The sequence below is a fragment of the Globicephala melas genome, chromosome 10 (genome assembly GCF_963455315.2).
Source record: "Globicephala melas chromosome 10, mGloMel1.2, whole genome shotgun sequence".
NCBI classification, from domain to species: Eukaryota; Metazoa; Chordata; class Mammalia; order Artiodactyla; family Delphinidae; genus Globicephala; species Globicephala melas.
The window spans coordinates 92,516,686-92,534,552 of NC_083323.1; the positions used below are offsets into that span (position 1 = coordinate 92,516,686).

A 17,867-nucleotide genomic window follows, 5' to 3' on the forward strand; every position below is an offset into this window, starting at 1 on the left:
GAGATCTGATGTTCTCTCTTGGACATTTACTTAGGTATCTTAGCTCATTAAATCAAATAATATTTATTGAGCAGCTATTACGCCCTTAACGCTATATTAAGCACAATAAAAGTAAAGAAGTAGGTCTGTCCTCCAGCAGTTTAGAATCTCATGAGAGAGACAGGCTAACACACCTAACGCATAGCAAGCAGCTCAAAAGCCCATGGAAAGAAGCTCCCCACAGTGTGCAGCTGGACCATCCACGCTATGCAAGCTCAAAGGAAAGGGAGAGAAATGAGGGCTAGAATAACAAGGCAAGACTTTTGGCTGAATTGAGGCTGGAATCGTGTACCCTGAAGGTCGTGTAGGATTTACGTGGGGTGACAAGGAAGAAAAAGGAGTCCCAGTGAGGAGCACCCAAGTAAAAGCACAGAGGTGGACTGAGCATGACGCTTCACAGGGCAGAAAGTCCCCAGCCAGACCCTTGGCTGGAAAACCCTCTTCAAGCCTCAGAGTTACGTCTCAGTGTTAACAGCCCCCAAATCCTCATTATGTACTTATTAAAATAGTATTAGTGAACATCTACTAGTTTCCAGATACTAGTCCTTTAGAGTGCTAATTTCTGTACATCACTATCTTTTCTGGGAATGGTCTAGAGCTGAGCTGTCCAGTAGCCCAGCTTAGCCACATGCAGATACGCAGTCCTCAGAGTCCTCGGTGGAGTGCAACTGAGGCACTGGATTTCTAATTTTATTTCATTTTAATTTAAATTTTAAAAATGGAAGCAGGATTGCCCTGGCGGTCCAGTGGTTAAGACTCCGAGCTTCCAGTGCAGGGGGGATGGGTTCAATCCTTGGTCGGGGAACTAAATCTTGCATGCCGCAAGGTGCGGCCAAAAATAGTGAATAAATAAATATAAATAAAAATGGAAACTGTAAATTATTTTTCCATTGAACCCAACTTTATCGTTTGGGGGAGGACTGCATTTGACTTTGACAACAGCACTGCATAAGATATCACTGTTGTATTGCAGGGTGTGTGTCCATTTTACTTTTTTTAATGTGGCTACTAGAAAATTTTTAGTTATGTCATATCTCATTTCTCTTTGTCAGCACTGGTCTAGGGTCTTACAGCCCCATGTGGTCTGGTCACTTTCACGTGGGAACCATCCCCCACCTTCAGAATCTGATAGTTTACTAAGATGCCCAGGTGATTCTTATGCATAGTAATCAAAGCACTGATCCAGATGACAGAGAAGACACCCAGGCCTCTGATAGGTAACCCCAGAGTGGCCCCAGTCCTTCTGAGAGTGGGGGGATGAGGCAGAGGGAGCAGCAGGGAGACCCCTGCTGCCGCTGTGATGTCACAGAGGCAGCCTCCTGTGTCAGCCAGCCCCACCTACATGGGTGTCCTGGCCACAGGATATCCTCTTCATCATCTCCAGCCCACCTCACACCACCTGACCCCTCTGCTGGCAAGAGGGGCCTTGATTCATCTTCAACTCCATACTTATCCCATGCAACCGATTAAAACAGAGCAGAAGAAACACTGAAACCCCTTTGCCTCAGAACTTCAAAAGTGAATGAGCAATTCCTCTCAGCTGACTCAAAATGTTTGTCTCACCCGGAAGGTAGGTACCTCGAATTCTGAAATCTCAGGACTATTTCATGTATAATACTCTTAATGTTGGATTGGTAATATTGGTAATTATACAAATTCATCAATTTATTTCACACGCTCAGGGTAAGGAGCTTGAGAACACATGGTAGGATTATCCGAAATGCAGTAAAAATATGTTACTCAAGCCCAGTTTTTATCGATAAACCTGGTGATTACCTTGGCCTCTTGTTTTCTCATCATCTTCCATTAAAACTTCCAATTCTTCCTCCTTTGACTCTTATCATACTTTCCCTCTCTGCTCCCAGGGCAGCTTGTGTCTTCTAGCTCTTCTTTCCTCTCCATCTGTATGATTCCTGTTACAAAATCTGGTCCCCAGTAGAAGGCCCAATGACCATGGCAGCGATAAAGATGTGTATCACTCTAGTGAACAGAAAGAGAGGATGAGGCACCCCATGGTCCCACTGAAAGCCAGCTCTGATTGGAAATCTGCTGGAACTAAGGAGGACAGCATGACCTCAGGTTCTTTGTGGTCTCAAAGAATCTGCAGAGATGCTTCCAGACCCAGAAAGACACTCACAGCCAGCAAAGATGTCTTGGCTTGTTTAGGGTAGAATCCACATCTGGAAGGGACTTGCCTCCCATTTTGAGAAAGTTGGGAACTACCAAATTGCAGCTCTCAGGGTTACTAAAAAAAAAAAGGCAACGTTCATTCTCCTATATCCTGCCTTTCTCAGGAAAGAAAAATGAAGCTTACAATTAGCCAGAGAAATAAAACACACAGAGCAATGGGGTGTGCTGTTCATGGTCTGGAATTTAGGGATCTCAGAAGAAAGGATAGGACTGGTTCTAGGAAAAAGACCCTTCTGGGGCCGCGGAGAAGAGCTCATGGTGGGTTCAGCCTGCTTGCCTGGTTCAGAAGCTCCCTAAGTGAACAGATCACAAATAAGAGAACCCTCAGAAGTGGATAGGCATAGGACAGGAAAGCCAGCCACAGGGAAAAAACATTTTGTTGTTTTATGAGGAGAGATACAGAGGAAATATGGGAGAGTCTGTTTATCGGTATAAATCCGCGAAGTTTACGCAACCCACCGCCTCATTCTGTGTGCGTTCTCATAACTGGGCCTCAATCTGGGCGATGGTTAAGGTGACTGGGCCTCCCCTTTGCTGCGGGGCGGCCAGGCCATGGCTCAGGACGTTTCCAATATTTACGAGCCATGTGGCCTTGAGCGAGTCAGACTCTGGGAATCTGACTCGCGTCTAGAACGGAGCGGCCGCCTCTCCTTCGGGCTGGTTGTGAGGATTAAACGTCTGTGGAGGGACTGGTAAGCCGTCCAGGACACGGACGGGGTCCTTCCTCTTCCTTTCCACGTTCACTCCACCGCTTTTGATCTTCACAGCAGAACCGTGAAGGTCAAACTCTTTCTAATTCGCCTCTGAGAAAACAGTCGCTCGGGGAGATTAGAGAACTTGGCCAAAATCTTTAGCCCCGTCCTGGGGTCGTGGGTGGAGCAGTGACTAGAACTCTGATCTGCTGAGGGTTCGTGGCCCCGAAGTTCAGCCTCTTGGACCCACGAAATGAGGCGAAGGCACGGCCTTCCTGCAGAACCGGAGCCGGGAGAGTAAGTTCAGGGGGAGGGCAGGGGGCGGGGAAAGCCTTGACTCTGGATTGCACGGCACCCGGCTCCTCCCGACCCTCGGCCCACCAGCCTGTGCTCGGAATTCAGGGGATGGGCAGGGTCTCCGCACTCCCTCCGCCCGCCCCGCCTGGGAGGGTCCCCGGTTCGCCGCTCCCGTCCCCGCAGGAAGATGGAGAGCCCGAAGGGCCCTGGCGGGGCGCCCCACCCTCTCGGGACCTTCCGGGGCTCGGCCGCTGGGCGGAGCCTAGCCAAACAATTCAAAGCACGCTCCCGCGCGTCGCCATGGCAACGCGCGCCCGCTGCTAGGCGACCGGGAGGCGTAGTAAACCTTGGGCCGGGGTGTTACTCCGGGAGGGAGGGGGCTGCGGGGTGGCGGCGGGGACTAGCCTACGCTCAGGCCTCGCGGCTGCCAGGGGGAGAAAGAGAGGGCAGGAGAGAAAGGGACGAGGGAGGCGCACGCGGGATGGAAACGGGGCAGGGCAGTGCTGCCAGCCCGGGGCCGCGCCCTAAGCACCCCTCGAGAGGCCTCTCGCGTTAGACCCCCGCCCCACCCGTCGGTCCCCGAGACCCACCCCACCACCACCACCCTCTCACCCCCGCCCCAAGCAGGCCACGAGGGCTCTGTCACCCCAGCGTGAGCGATTGCCCCACAGGATGTGCAGATGGGCTGCCCCCCTGATTCACTCCAGCTGCTTGCGGCATGGAAGAACGGCGGCTTCCTCTCCTGGAAATGACTGCATTAGCAAAAGCCCTCAAACAATTCCATTAAAAAGCGGAAAGGGAAAAGGCACAGAGAGGAGAGGCCCCCAGATGCTTTTCTTTGGGCCTTCCCACTGCACATAAGTAGGTGTTCCCAAAACTCCTGGACCCATGTTAGGAAGACAGGAGTCGTTTTTTATTCTGGGAGCCCCTAGGGTCATGTGGACATAAAGCATGGTTACATGAGAATTAACCTGACGCTAGGAAACCCCAGAGCTCGGTGTCCTAGAGTGCTGTTAGTATTTTGGGTACTCGGCATGGGCATTTTAGTGGCATCAGTCTTCCCTCTAGGGCTGGGAGGCAGATATCAAAAATGTCCTGTGCGAACCGTCTTTATCTTCGTTAATAAATGAGTCACATGTCAGGCATTGAAGTAAAAATTGGAATTTAGAGCTTCGAAAGCTCGGACGGTTCAAGATATGTCAGCCGAAAGGGCTCCAATCAGTGGGGGATCACCGAGCTTGGGAAAGGACATAACATTTCCAATCTGTCACTGGCTTGTGAGCAATCTGATTGTACCCTGGTGTCTGTGAACTGAAGATAATACTGGTTCATGAGATCATTGCTGTTTTCTGGGCTTGGCTGGTCAAACAGCAGGAGTGTTTCCACAGGTGGGAGGAAATGTATTGGCAGAGGGTCTGCGTGATGAAACGCTGGGTGCATCTGTATAGAAAGGCATAGGGTGTTTCTGTGGACCTGTGGACACTGCTCTTCTGTATGTGAAGCAGGAGGATTCGTGTTTCCTCTACAACAGAAGGCTGTTTGGACACTTTTCTTCATTATCCTATCTTCACCCATCGTCTTCCTAATTGTATTCTAATTGTATTCATGAGCCTGGTTTCCATTTCACACTTCATTCATTCATTCCATTCATTTGTGGCTGTTAGGGCTAGGCTCTGAGGATCAACAATGAGTAAAGCATAGTTGCTACTGTATCTAGAAACTTAGCCAAGTGGGCAGAACGGCCAAGTAAACCATATGATGAGTTACATGAGGGAGGCACACGGTAGAACACGCGCAGGAGCAGAGAATAGGGTGGTGTAGGTCAGAGCCAGTGACAACCGAGAAACATTTACTTACTCTCCATTCCAGCCTTTTGTCTACTAACAGAAAGGAGTTAGTTCACAGGAACTGGGTCAGAAATCTGACACCTGGGAGAAGGACAGAGATACTACTATCTGTCCCAAACAAACCTCTCTTGGGACAAAATGCCAGAATGGATATATTAAAAAAAAAAAAATGGGGATCCTGTAGCCCCAGGCTTGGACCTGAGGGAAGCGGTATGCTATACAATCTTCCACTGCTCAGTATCTCAGCATTCTTACGCATTGTTTTAGTCACTTCTAATCTTCAGCATAGTCACAAAGCAAACTGAATTCCTGTTTATAAAGTAAATGTGGGTGTCCCAAGACCAGTTTCTCTTCATTCATACCTAGTAAATGTGGTTTTCCACAGTGCCGGGCGTGGTAACTTAAGACCTTAGCAAGACTAGGTTAGTCCCAGCCCTTGGCTTTGCGATGTCATAAATGTTCAGTTGCACATACATCCCTGTGAGGTCAATCCTGAGATGGTAAAAGTCCAGCACACAAAAGTTCAATATTGTTGTGTTTTTCTGTTTTTTTTGTGGTACGCGGGCCTCTCACTGCTGTGGCCTCTCCCGTTGCGGAGCACAGGCTCTGGACGCGCAGGCTCCGGACACACAGGCTCAGCGGCCATGACTCACGGGCCCAGCCGCTCCGCGGCATGTGGGATCTTCCTGGACCGGGTCACGAACCCGCGTCCCCTGCATCAGCAGGCGGACTCCCAACCACTGCGCCACCAGGGAAGCCCTTCGATATTGTTTTGAGATGTGGAATCTTCTCGTCTGTCTTGAATTCTGAGCCTAACCAAATTATATTTATGTGACATTGACTAGTGATTACTTTTTCTGTCCTAAGAGAAGAAAGAGAAGAAAAAAAATATATTAACATGCCCAAACTACAATGAAAGGAAGTGAGTAGGATGCTGGGCTCTGATTTTTGTGGCCAGGCAGAGAAACTCATGTTTTGTCAAAAAGAGGAAACTAGACCTCGTGGCCCAGGGTCCTTGGGGAGGGAAGGGGGGTGCTCTCAGCACTGAGCACAGCTAGGAGGCAGCCAGCCAAGCACACACACTAAACGCACAGCCTCCTAAGGGGTAGATCCAGGCTTTGGGAAGGGCTAAAATAATAAAATTCGAGAGGCCCTCTTTAAGAAAAAGAACACAAGATGACAAGTACAAATTAGGTAACAGCATCTTGGAAGGGGCCTGAGTAAGTGGCGGACCACGAAGCTGAAGTTTCATCAGCTACGCTCTCGAAATCCACCTCTAGACCTCCTCATGTGACCCACCTGAGACTCTGCCACTCCCATCCCCTTTTCCCTGGAGAAGGCACACTTCGGGCTATTAAGACACAGAGGGCACGGTTTATGAGCAGAGGCAATAAAAACCCAAAGACAGAGCACTGTGCCAAACGGTGACTCAAGCGGGATATGAGAAGTGTCTCCAAGTATTTGAAGGGTGGAAGCAGAGCGAAGGGAAAAGAATTGCTCACTGTTCTGGGGTGGAAAGGGAATGAGGATACGGTTAAGTAGAGAAAAATGTGTGCAAAACTCATCAGGAAACATTGGCTAACTGTGTTTTCTGTTACTGCGGAGCTGTATTTCCCATGGGAAGTATATGAGGACCTATTGAGTTACTGAAAACTAAAACTGGCCACCAAAAAAATGTGCCACAGCGCACAGTCTTACAAGATGTCCTCAAGGGAGCAGCTGGATGGCCCCAGAGTTCGTTCTGAGCCCTGAATTCCAGAAGGCTGACGTACGGCTTCTATAGATTCGTGTGTGGGGAGGAGGCCAAGGGAAGAACAAAGAGCAAGAGCCCCAGCCTGCCCAGCGGGCAGCCACCTCCACCCAGCTTTGCCAACTGGGGTGGGGGGGGGAAGCTGGTGTCCCGAAGAGGGAAAATATGGGGAGACAGCGCCACCCAGCGTTGAGATGAAAACTGCAGCCTAGAGACGAACAGCCAATTCAGGGGCAAAAAGTGACCACAGGCATCCCTGCTCCCTTCTGCCAAAGGAGAGGGAGTTCTGTCACCGTGCAGAAACGGCCATTTGGGTGATACAGACATCACGCCTGGACAGAAGTACATGTGTAAAACGTGCTGTTAAGAGTAGAGAACATACCCGGTGACAGTCTCATTTGGCTGGAGTGTGGACCAGTTCAAATGCCCCGAGGGAAGCCTGCCTTTGATTCCCTAAACCAGCTGCACAAACATAGGATGGGAAGACCATGACTTGGGTGGTGGCAAATCTGGATGAGGTGGCAGAAGGGCAGGGCAGGGTAGAGAGGCTTTCATTAAATGTCAACCCAAAGTGAATCAAAGAGGTGTGATTTTATGGTACATTAATCCCCTGGCTATATAGTTTTCAGTCTGTTCAGATTTTTACTTGTTTTTTGGTCAGAAGGGCGGCTCCCAAGGTCCTCACATGCAGAAACGGAAACCAGAAGTCCATCCCTGGTTGGGTACCAAAATCCTTCTAAAATTACAGCTTCCTGGGCCTCACCCCAGAACCACGACGGCCGCTCAGGATGGAGCCCAGGAATCTGCATATCTTCCAAAGTTGCAAAGATGTTCTGATGCTCAGTCAGAATTGAGACCTACTGCTCTTGAACAAGCAGCAGCCTTTGAAGACTTTACAATCAAGGCAAACAATCAGAATGGAATCTAGAAAACGTCATGGGAGGGGTAGAGTGTGACAAGGACAAAGAAAAGGGAACTGTTCGTAGGAAGCAACATTTTCAAAGAATGAGTGACTTTTATTAACCTTGATGAGAAGCAGATCACCAGGTAAAAGAGAAGACATTCCAAGAAGAAAGAGTATCTTCGTTTTTATTTTTTTAAGTTTTAGAAATCATTTTTTAAAAGATAAAAAATTTCATCCCTTTGCCCAAAGATTGGGAGAGAAATGATAGATAGCTGTAGCATTGCTGACCCTGGGATTTACTTCTCTCCAACCCTCCTCCAACTGCATCCTCACCCCCAACCCTACCTAACACTGACGGTCTCAGGATGTTGTAATAATCCTTACTAATATCGCTAACTGGAGACCACCCACGACACCAGAAAGCCTTTTCATGCCCATGGCTCCATGAGGCCCTGACACTGCAGGTCACAGAGCTTATTAAAGGGATGGAAAACCCAACACAAGGGAATGGGAGCTTTTGTAGTAACGGTGACTCTGGAATATTTTGTCTGCCATAAAATCAAGACCAGTCCATTCACACTAGTTACCTAGGGAATGGCAGTGAGATGGAAACTCAGTGATCAGGTACTCTTTAAAGAAATTTCCCTCTGCACATGCAGAGGTCCAGGTCCTTGCTTCTTATGCTGAATCCCAGATCCCCACTGGCAAGCTCTCCTGTGTAATCTCCCAGAACAGCTGGGTCATGATTGCACTGGCAATTATTAAATGCCCAAGTCCCCTGCAAGGCAGCATTTAATCATGAGGTACTCCAAAAACTATGAGCTAGAGGGGAGGGGTGTGGGAGGGGGAGGGAGGAGGGTGGAAAGGGAGTTTTCCTTCTTTCAACACTAAACCAAAGGGATTTGGAGCACAGATGGCACCTGCGGTCCTTCTGGACAAACCACAAGATGCTGACCACGGCCAAGGTAACCAGCTTCCCTCTCTTTTGCACCTGATTCTTTTAAGAGATGTACCAGTCTCATCAATTTGCTCTCCGCACTAGCCTAAGTTAAATCGGAGGGCTTTCTGTTAACCTATGTCAGTGGAAGAATTACTGACGTTTTCACATCTATGTACTTCCTAGTAGATCTGAGCAGGGAAGCCACACTCTGTCCCTTTTCTAGAGACTAAAGAGTCCCCTTGGCTTGGGGCTTGTCAGTACCTGCAAAGACAGAACTTGTCTTCTAGCTGCTACTTCTCCATGATCCCCTTAAGGAAACCATCACCAAATTAGATTGTTCTTCCAATTCAAAAAGTATCTGGATCCTAGTGAGAAAAGGCATATTTTGGGGGGAGGAATAAAATATGTGATGAAGGGCATGGCACTGTGGGTGTTGAAGATAATTCTTGAAAAGCCTTTTGAATGGATTCTCATTCGATGATCAAGATAATTCTTAAATGAGGCTCCTTGGTGGACACTCCTGGAAACAACCTCTTTGGGCTTCATTCTAAGCTCTTCTTCATGCTCTGTTTCTCAATTCCTTCATTTGGTTGTCAGCTTAGTGCTGCTACAGAGTGATTGTACTGTGGCGAGGGGTTCATTATTCTTATTTCGGAACAACCTGAAGAGTAACTTACAAATATATATGATCTGAAATGGATTGAGGGTAGCATTAACATCTGATGTGATGTGATAGTAGATAAACCTCCAAGCCGTAGGTGATTGAAAATAAAGTTGTCAAAAATGTAGACTTGCATAAACCCATAGTTCTACCTTTATGCAGGATGACTGATGAAGATGTTTCACCTTGAAGTCTATTTCCTAGTCAAGCAATGGATACAAAAAAAGAAAGAATAACTAACTCATAGTAACAGAACAATGACAAAATCCAATAGGATTTTCATAACTAAAAACAAGAATAAAGCGTTCTTTTGCAGGAAGAAGGGGGCCTCATAATGACTCCCATATCTGGCAATATAAGATCATCCCCCTTCCAGATGCCATGGCTTTTGAGTCCTCAGCAGGGTCCCCCAGAAAATTCTTGATGGAGTTAATTTGTTGAGTGCTTAAAAAAGATCATATTAGCAAATTGCTTTTCAGAAGCTGTTTCATCATACGTTTTGCTTACTGGCTTTTTATACACATGAGAATCTGGTATATTTCTTATTGCCATTAAAAAAAAAAAGAAAACCTGCACTTTGTGGTATGCACGGTTTTAGTGCCTGGAAATTTTGAAGAAAAAACTGTTATGTTTCTAAGAGAAAGTTCCCTGTTTAATGTAGAAAATGTTAAGCTGGAGACGATGAGAGGAGATGGGCCTGTCTCATTTAGCTATGGTTTTATTTACATCTCTTAAGCTAAGCAGATTTGGATCTGATTAATCCTGATATGAGCGATCGCCTAGAAAGCTCAAGATGGCTTACTTTAAGAAGTGTCTGTCAGCAACTAAGTACGGGCTTCTTCTCCATTCAGTACGTATTACTATAACAGTACAAACTGCTTCGTAATGCGAACGTCTCAAAATCTGAGACCTGTCAGATTTCCTTCTGTTTCTAAATCAGCTTAAACCTGGCTGCAAGCCACCTCTCCCCAACATTGAAATAACTAATAGTGGACTTTTGCAGCTCACGCTTCTCTTCTCTTAGGCTAAAAATGATGAGGTCAGGGGCTCCAGCCAGAGCTACCCGGGCCACACTCATTCTGCAGCCACGCACTGGGTTACCCCTGGGAGTCAGGCACTGCGGCTGCATCAGGCTGTGGGGCCGCCCCTGCACGTTCCTTGTCCCCACCCACCAAGGGCACCCTCCCGTGTCTCCAAGGTCACAGCACTCGGCGTCCAGCCTCCATGGGTACCATGCAGCCACCTGGCATTTGAGATTCTGTCATCTCGGGGGCAGTGGATGGAAGCTGGACCCACATCGCCGCCTCTCTGAGAACCCATAGCTTCATCTCCTCTCCAAAGTTTGCAGCATCCCCACATCCCGGTTGGTCCACTGCCCTCTTATCCTCAAGGGCCCAGTGCCTCTATCTGCTCCCCCAGGGAGGATCCACTTTAACCTTCGTTGATAGGATATATGCCCCTTTACTCCTCTCGGAGAAATCTAATGCAGGGAGGAAGACATCCAAAACTTACGTTGTCACAATAACAAATACCTCCACAAGTCAGTGCTGCTACCTTTCAAGGAAGACAAAGCCAAAAATTACCGGCAGGAGCATTTGGAGAGCTCCCAATTCTTTTTCTCAACCAGATATATACTAGCTCAGTGGCTTAGTCTCATATTATCCAATGCTTATTCAGACGATCCCCAATAAGCGTTTTAATATAATAAGGTCCGGCTTAAATAAACATCATCGCTACGGTGCCTACTCTGGGCCACTCCTGGAGCCCAAGCTTCCTCACGGCTACTTGGAGAAAACTCCCAGTGGCTCGTCGTGCCCGTCTTGTTGGAGGAAAGTGGCTCGAGCTGAGGGAGCTGCGGGGGAGGGCACTGATCTCCGAGGAGGCTCTGAAATCAGGCTCCGCTCTTGTGTTTGTCTGTTACAGATGGAGCTCCCGAAGGCCTTTTCTGACCTATGGACATGCCTATCTGCCTTCCTCAACATGCTATCACGCAGCCTTTCCACAGCATCCCTGCTCAGCAACTACTGGTTTGTGGGCATACAGAAGGTGCCCAAGCCCCTGTGCGGGAAAGGTCTGCCAGCCAAGTGCTTTGATGTGCCAGTGCGCTTGGATGGGAGCAGCACAAATGTATCATCTCTGGAGGTGGTGCAGTACAGCTGGGAGACTGGGGATGACCGCTCCACCTCCCATGCCTTCGGGAGTGGCATGTGGCTCTCCTATGAGGAAATCGTGCAAGACCCAGGTGGCCCCTCACCCCACCCACCTGATATCTTTTCCCCACCAGGGATCTCATGCAGGCAAAGAATCAGTGGGATTCTTTGTACAGCCCTCACTCACCCCTGCAGGGCCCCACCTCCGCCTCGGGGTCTCCCCACTCTGCATTGGGTCCCTTCCCCATCAGACTCCCTCGTAATAAGGTCCAAAGTCCAACCATCTGACGTTTCACCTCCAGTCTCTCTGGTTTCAAATAGCATTACCCTTAAAGGGTTTCATGCAGACTTTTTTTTTTTCAATTGGGGTAGAGTGGTTTTACAATGTTGTGTTAGTTTCTACCGTACAGCAAAGTGAAGTAGAGTTCCCTGTGCTCGTGCAGACTTTTAACATTATGAGAATTTCCATCCCAGCGAGCTAGAGTTGCCTAGACAAAACGAGGAGAATATCATAGAAAGAGCGGGGACTCTGCCCAGCTGTGACCTTGTAGGAAGAACTTCATTCCTACAGGTCTGGATTTTCTCATTTGTGAGATGCAGGGATCAGAGTAGATCGCCTTTAAATAAGACCCCAAAAGGGTGTTCTCATTCTAAGTGTTACTGCTACAATTGAAAAGGTAGGGGAGGGCTTCCCTGGTGGCGCAGTGGTTTAGAGTCCGCCTGCCGATGCAGGGGACACGGGTTCGTGCCCCGGTCCGGGAGGATCCTACATGCCGCGGAGCGGCTGGGCCTGTGAGCCATGGCCGCCGAGCCTCCACGTCTGGAGCCTGTGCTCCGCAGCAGGAGAGGCCACAACGGTGAGAGGCCCGTGTACCGCAAAAAAAAAAGAAAAGGTAGGGGAACTGAAGCCCAGAGAAAGTAACTAGATTGTGGAAGTTGGACCCAGACAGACCCTCCCATGTCTCACGCCGCTGGGCCTCACACTCGCAAAGCAGGCGCTGTGCCAGCCCGTTAGGTAAGGGTCGTCTTCGGGTGGGGAGCAGTGGGGTTGAGGACATCCCCTCCTCCCTGCTCAAAGCATGCAAAGATTCCCCTGGTCGTGAAGCTTTTCTAAGGCCCAGAACTGTGTACAATTTGCAATCTGCTGCTTCTCCCGATTTAGGCTAAGGGGAAGAGCAGATGGGACAGGATTATAATTCGTGTGTATTTACATTTATACTTGAGTTATTATTGTGTCACTTAGCACTGCTCCAACTCCAGTCCCGGAAACAGTTTAGAGCCCTGCAGCCCAGTGGTACGGCAGGAGCAAAAGTTGCTGGTGAACCGATGCTGGGGACATTCCCGGGGGTGACCCAGGGAAGTGTGCTCTTCATTATCAGGACTTGAGAGAGAAATTAATCTTGGATGACTCTGGCCTATTTTGTTCATCCATCCATGCATCCTTCCCTGCTTCCAAAGAGACATTTATTGCCTGCCTACCACGTGCGGGGCAGGCCTGTGTAGGACCAAATGGAGCAGTACCTGGGATGGGACTGGGGGAAAGTCTGCATCCCTCGTCCAAGGCAGCACCTCATCACCCTGTACCTTGTCTGTTTCAGGGGAGAGGTGCCGAAGTTTCCTTGAACTCACACCACCAACCGAGAGAGGTGAGAAAGGATTACTGGAATCTGCCACGTTGCAAGACCCATGTCACCCCTCTCTCCGATTTGGAGGGAAGCGGTTGATGGAGAAGGCTTTTGTCCCCCACCTTCCCTTGGGGCTTGGGGCAAGTATGTGGCTTTGATGACAAATTTAGTTGCCATTGAGTTGGGCCTCTGAGTATCTAAACTGTACTGTGATCTCTTGCTTTTCTCTTCTTCTGAGCCCCACAGGGTGACACAAACTCCTGCTAGGCTGACCCACATTCCTATGCAGGAATGCAAAAAAGGAACAGCAGGGACAAATAAAGTCCACAAATAGAAATCCAGCAACAGCTCTAACCTACTCCAGTTGCCAAGTAACCATGTAGAAAGCTTGGGTCTTTCCTCCCCCCCACCCCGATAATTTTATCGTAACATAGAAAGAAGGGAGTCAAAGAGGGCAAGGGGGGGGTAGGGATGGGGAGAGGAAGAAGAGAAACAAAATGGATTGCTCCAAGATTAAACTTTAAAACAAAGGAGAAACAAAAATGATAACTAGCAAAGTCATATCCCTGCAAGATTTGGTGAAACTTGGATGATTTCTTCTCAAACCTCCCTAAGAGCCTTTACATGCAGTCAAGTGTACTTGGCTATGTGTTGGGTATTGAGCAGAGGGAGAACAAAGAGCCCCAGGCTAAGGGCTGTCCCAGCTGCTTTCACCTCTGTCTCCTCCTCTGGTGCTACGAGGCTCTGCACTTCTCATGGGCAGCATTTGTTCACCGCCGGTTCAGTTAGTTAACTGGCAGGGTGAGAGTTCTTCTTCCTCTGGTTTCTGACAGAGATCCTACGGCTATCACTGGGAGTCCGATTCGCCTCCATGGGACTGGGACTCATCAGCTTCCTCCTCCTACTGATGGACTTGCTATTCACGGGGCACCCCGGCTGTGGCCTCAGGCTGAGCACCTTCACCGCCATCTTCTCCGTCTTGTCAGGTGAGCATCTCCAGAGCTGGAGAGGAGGGGGGGTGTTCTCTGCTGCCTTTGAAGCACTAGCCGGAAGGCTGCAGTCTCTGTCCCGAGGGAAGAAGGAGCCCCAAGGAGGTCTAAAGAATGGAGCCAGGAGATAACAGCACAGGCGTCTTTAATTTTAAATGGAAATAACATGCGAAATGTTATCTTAGATCATTATGTCCTTTGCTAAATGATTTCTCTCTAGGTTCTTTTTATTTGCAAGTTTTCTCATTATGTACAATACAGTTTGGGTTTTTTTGGGGGTTTGTTTGTTTGTTTGTTTGCGGTACACGGGCCTCTCACTGTTGTGGCCTCTCCCCTTGCGGAGCACAGGCTCCGGACGCGCAGACTCAGCGGCCATGGCCCACGGGCCCAGCCGCTCCGCGGCATGTGGGATCTTCCCAGACCAGGGCACGAACCCGTGTCCCCTGCATCGGCAGGCGGACTCCCAACCACTGTGCCACCAGGGAAGCCCCTGGTTTACTTTTGAGTCGTGACATCCACACAGCTTTTCCACACTCTGTTGCATAAAGTGAGAGATGCGTGTAGACGAAGGATAGGGCCCATACTGGGGGTACAGGTGGGAAAGAAGTAAAGGGAGCAGCAGCCTGTGTGCAGCCTCGACTCAGAAATGTTCCCACAGCTTGAAACCAAACATCTGGGGAAGCGATTGCAAACACACCTTCAAGGAGAAGCCCCCACTGCAGAGTAGTCCCCCCGGAGTGTGGTGGTATTGGGGTAATGGAACGCCTCGACACAGGTTGTACCTGATGCCGGATGAGGAGGTTGCTCCCAAATCGTATTCCCCGTACATGGCAATGCCAGCCTGTCTCTAAGGGAACTGCCTTCCTGTTTCCTCTGTAGGCCTTCTGGGGATGGTGGGCCATATGATGTAGTCACAAGTCATCCAAGCAACGGCCGACTTGGGTCCAGAACACTGGAGGCCCCATGCTTGGAATTACGGCCGGGCCTTTTAGTAGGCGCTCCTCCACCTTTCTCCTCTTCCCTGGTCCACCTCAACTAGATGCTTGCTCTGTGTCCTTCTGCCTTCTCTTCATCCCTCATCCCGGATGTCCATTAGTCACCCAGAGGGCTGGACCAGCAGGCCACGCCCATTCTCCCCCCCACCTTCTGAGGAGGTACAGAGTGGATTCCTCGGGCTTATTTTTTCTGCTGATAAAGCTGTAACAAGTGCTTCTTCACCTGTTATGTAGGACACCCTTGGTAAATGAGACTAATTTTGCATGGCTTACGGAAATGATGCTCTCTGTTTTATATATTTTATGATCCAAGGTATTGGGAGACAGAGAAATGAAGAATTAGCCTTGCAGTCTGGATCGGAGTCCATTCCTGCGAATGGCTCACTCTTCTCCTGTGATGAAGAGTGGCTTCATCCTGCTTCCATTCTTATTCCATCGAACTGTGTTAGAAATGAAACTTCCCCTACCAGTCTCTCTCTAACCCTTAAAGAACTAAGGGCTCAGTTAGTCTAGATTTCTCTTTAAAAGAGGGAAGCAGCGACCATGATGAAACACACACATTCAAGGGAAACACCCCCTTTGTTTGGGTTCCTCACCGTCTCCCTTGAGGAACGCTCTCCATTCACTGCACAGGTGCCGACTTGGACCTACATGGACCGTCTGGGCTGAGTGCTAAGCACTTAACGGTGCTGGAAAGACAGTCCGTGCTGAAGAGGCATATGGAAGCCTGTACATGTCCGTCACAGGAGCTCCTCCCCTTTCCTCATGGTGTAATATGTGCTCTTGGATTCAGGGGCCTTTGATCTCTCCATCAGCCACCCGATCAGTTTAGCTCATTTTCCAGACTCATCGTTTCTCACCTTTTATCCATTTTCAAGCCATTCTGGGCATTTCAACTGCAGATCTCAGACTTCAAAACTGCCATCAGAAGCATCCTCAACCTGAGTCTAGTCCATCAGAGGCAGCAGAGAGGAACACGCAGCAGCAGCGCGTAGCCTCTAGGCATCACCTGGCCTCGTGAAATACCCACACACACACAACCTACACCACTGCTGGTGTCCTGGGCTTCCCGTGATCACGGAAGACTTAAGGGTTGGACTTCCGCAGTTTTTAGGAATGTGTTTGATACAGTTCCCTGGTGTCTTTTTCTCTTTGTTGAATCCATCCAGCTTCTCTTCATCTCCAGCATCTCTTCCATCCTTTACAAACTCCCGTAAGCCAAGAACCACATTGTTTCCACAGTAGGCAAATTCCACTAGAGCTGCCTAGGATAATACCTGTAGATGTGGAGTCAGTGTTTCCTGAATGCCTCTCAGAGGCTCAACGTCGTGGACCCTAAGACAGCTAGGTGCAAAACCAAGGAAGATGGAAGAGGTATCTGGCAGGAAGTATGTGTGTCAGGGAAAGGAGGAATGTAGTGTCTCGGGCTGTGTCCACTGTGTCCAGCTGAGCTACAGCTCTATGGAATCTTGGGGATTATACAAGGTTAACTGTAGCTTGGGAAACAACTGTCCAAAAAATTGTATGGCAGGGCGGGAGTGAGTGTGTGTGTGTGTGTGTGTGTGTGTGTGTGTATACACAAACATGAAAAATACGCCACCAGGTATAAAAGAACACAGCACTTACACTAATCAGTGCAGTGAAAATGAACCTGTTAAACTCCTAGCCTGACTTTAACACTATACGTGACATTGTCTTTTACTAGGAAACATTCAGAACCTACCCTAAGACAGACCAAATTCAGTCCTCTTGCCCACAGCTCTTTACCTGCAACGTGGTGGAAGGCAACACCATGAGGTCCTTAAATCCCTAAGGCGGCATCGGCCCAGCTGACTAGTAGGAAGGGATCCCGGTATTTTTCTTTCAAACCCGTAAGGAAGTCAGAGTCTTACATTCCAGTTTTTTTTGTATATTTGTCCCTAGCACGGCCTGGGTTTCCTTCACCTGCTGCATGGCGTCAGCTGTCACCACCTTCAACACATACACCCGGCTGGTGCTGGAGTTCAAGTGCAAGCACAGTAAAAGCTTCAGAGGAGCCCCCGAGCTGCCTACTGCATCACCACCTATGTTTCCTCCAGGAGCTGGCGTGCACAGCCCACCCGAGGGGCCTTTGACCAGCCACCCCCAGTACCACCATCAGCCCGTCCGCTCCGTCTCCGGAGGAGTGGACTTCTCCTCAGAGCTACACACAAGGAATTTCAACACGGGACCAGCTGGGAGCCTCAGGAAGAGGCGGCCGGGTCATCTGTAGAGGAAGAACAGTGTTGGGAGTTATGGATTTGCAGAGCAGGCTGAGCCCTGCCTTAAACGTGTTGCTTTGTCATCAACACGTGCTTAAGCCAAAGTCTGTTTCTTGAGCGTGATTTGCAGAGGTTAAGAACAAGGGTATTTAAAGTCCAAGTCCGGGGGGCATGGGCCCGGTGCCCTCGCTCCCTTTTCTGTCACAGCTTGGTCTCACTCCAATCTCCCACCCCCGCCCCCCGTGTCACTCATTCAGAAGTCCCTTCTCGCCTTTCTGATTGTTGGTTATATGCCAGGTTCTGGGAGATAAAAAGAGGAGTAAAATATAGTTCCTGCCCTTTAGAGGCCGACCAACTTGGCCATCTGTCCTGGATTTGGAAGAATGGAGGTGGGTAGTTGGTGGTGCCTCAGCCTTCCGTGGTGCACTTGACTTTTCCTGGAAGCCACACACTGGAAGGCTCTCCCAGGAGCTCTGACCTGTAGAACGGGTGTCCTCTGCACTGCCTACCACGGTGCCCTGCATCCCCGCGATAGGGAACATATCACA

The 17,867-nt window shown here is 49.2% G+C and overlaps 1 protein-coding gene across 1 annotated transcript; it reads left to right on the forward strand.

Moving 5' to 3' along the window:
- Positions 1–1,561: 1,561 nt before the first annotated feature.
- Positions 1,562–17,374, forward strand: GSG1 (germ cell associated 1). Its single transcript, XM_060306989.1, is given in 9 exon segments — positions 1,562–1,609; positions 11,244–11,562; positions 13,069–13,116; positions 13,929–14,081; positions 14,964–15,075; positions 17,003–17,111; positions 17,113–17,167; positions 17,170–17,306; positions 17,309–17,374. Coding segments are annotated over 9 exon segments (1,047 nt in total).
- Positions 17,375–17,867: the final 493 nt, after the last annotated feature.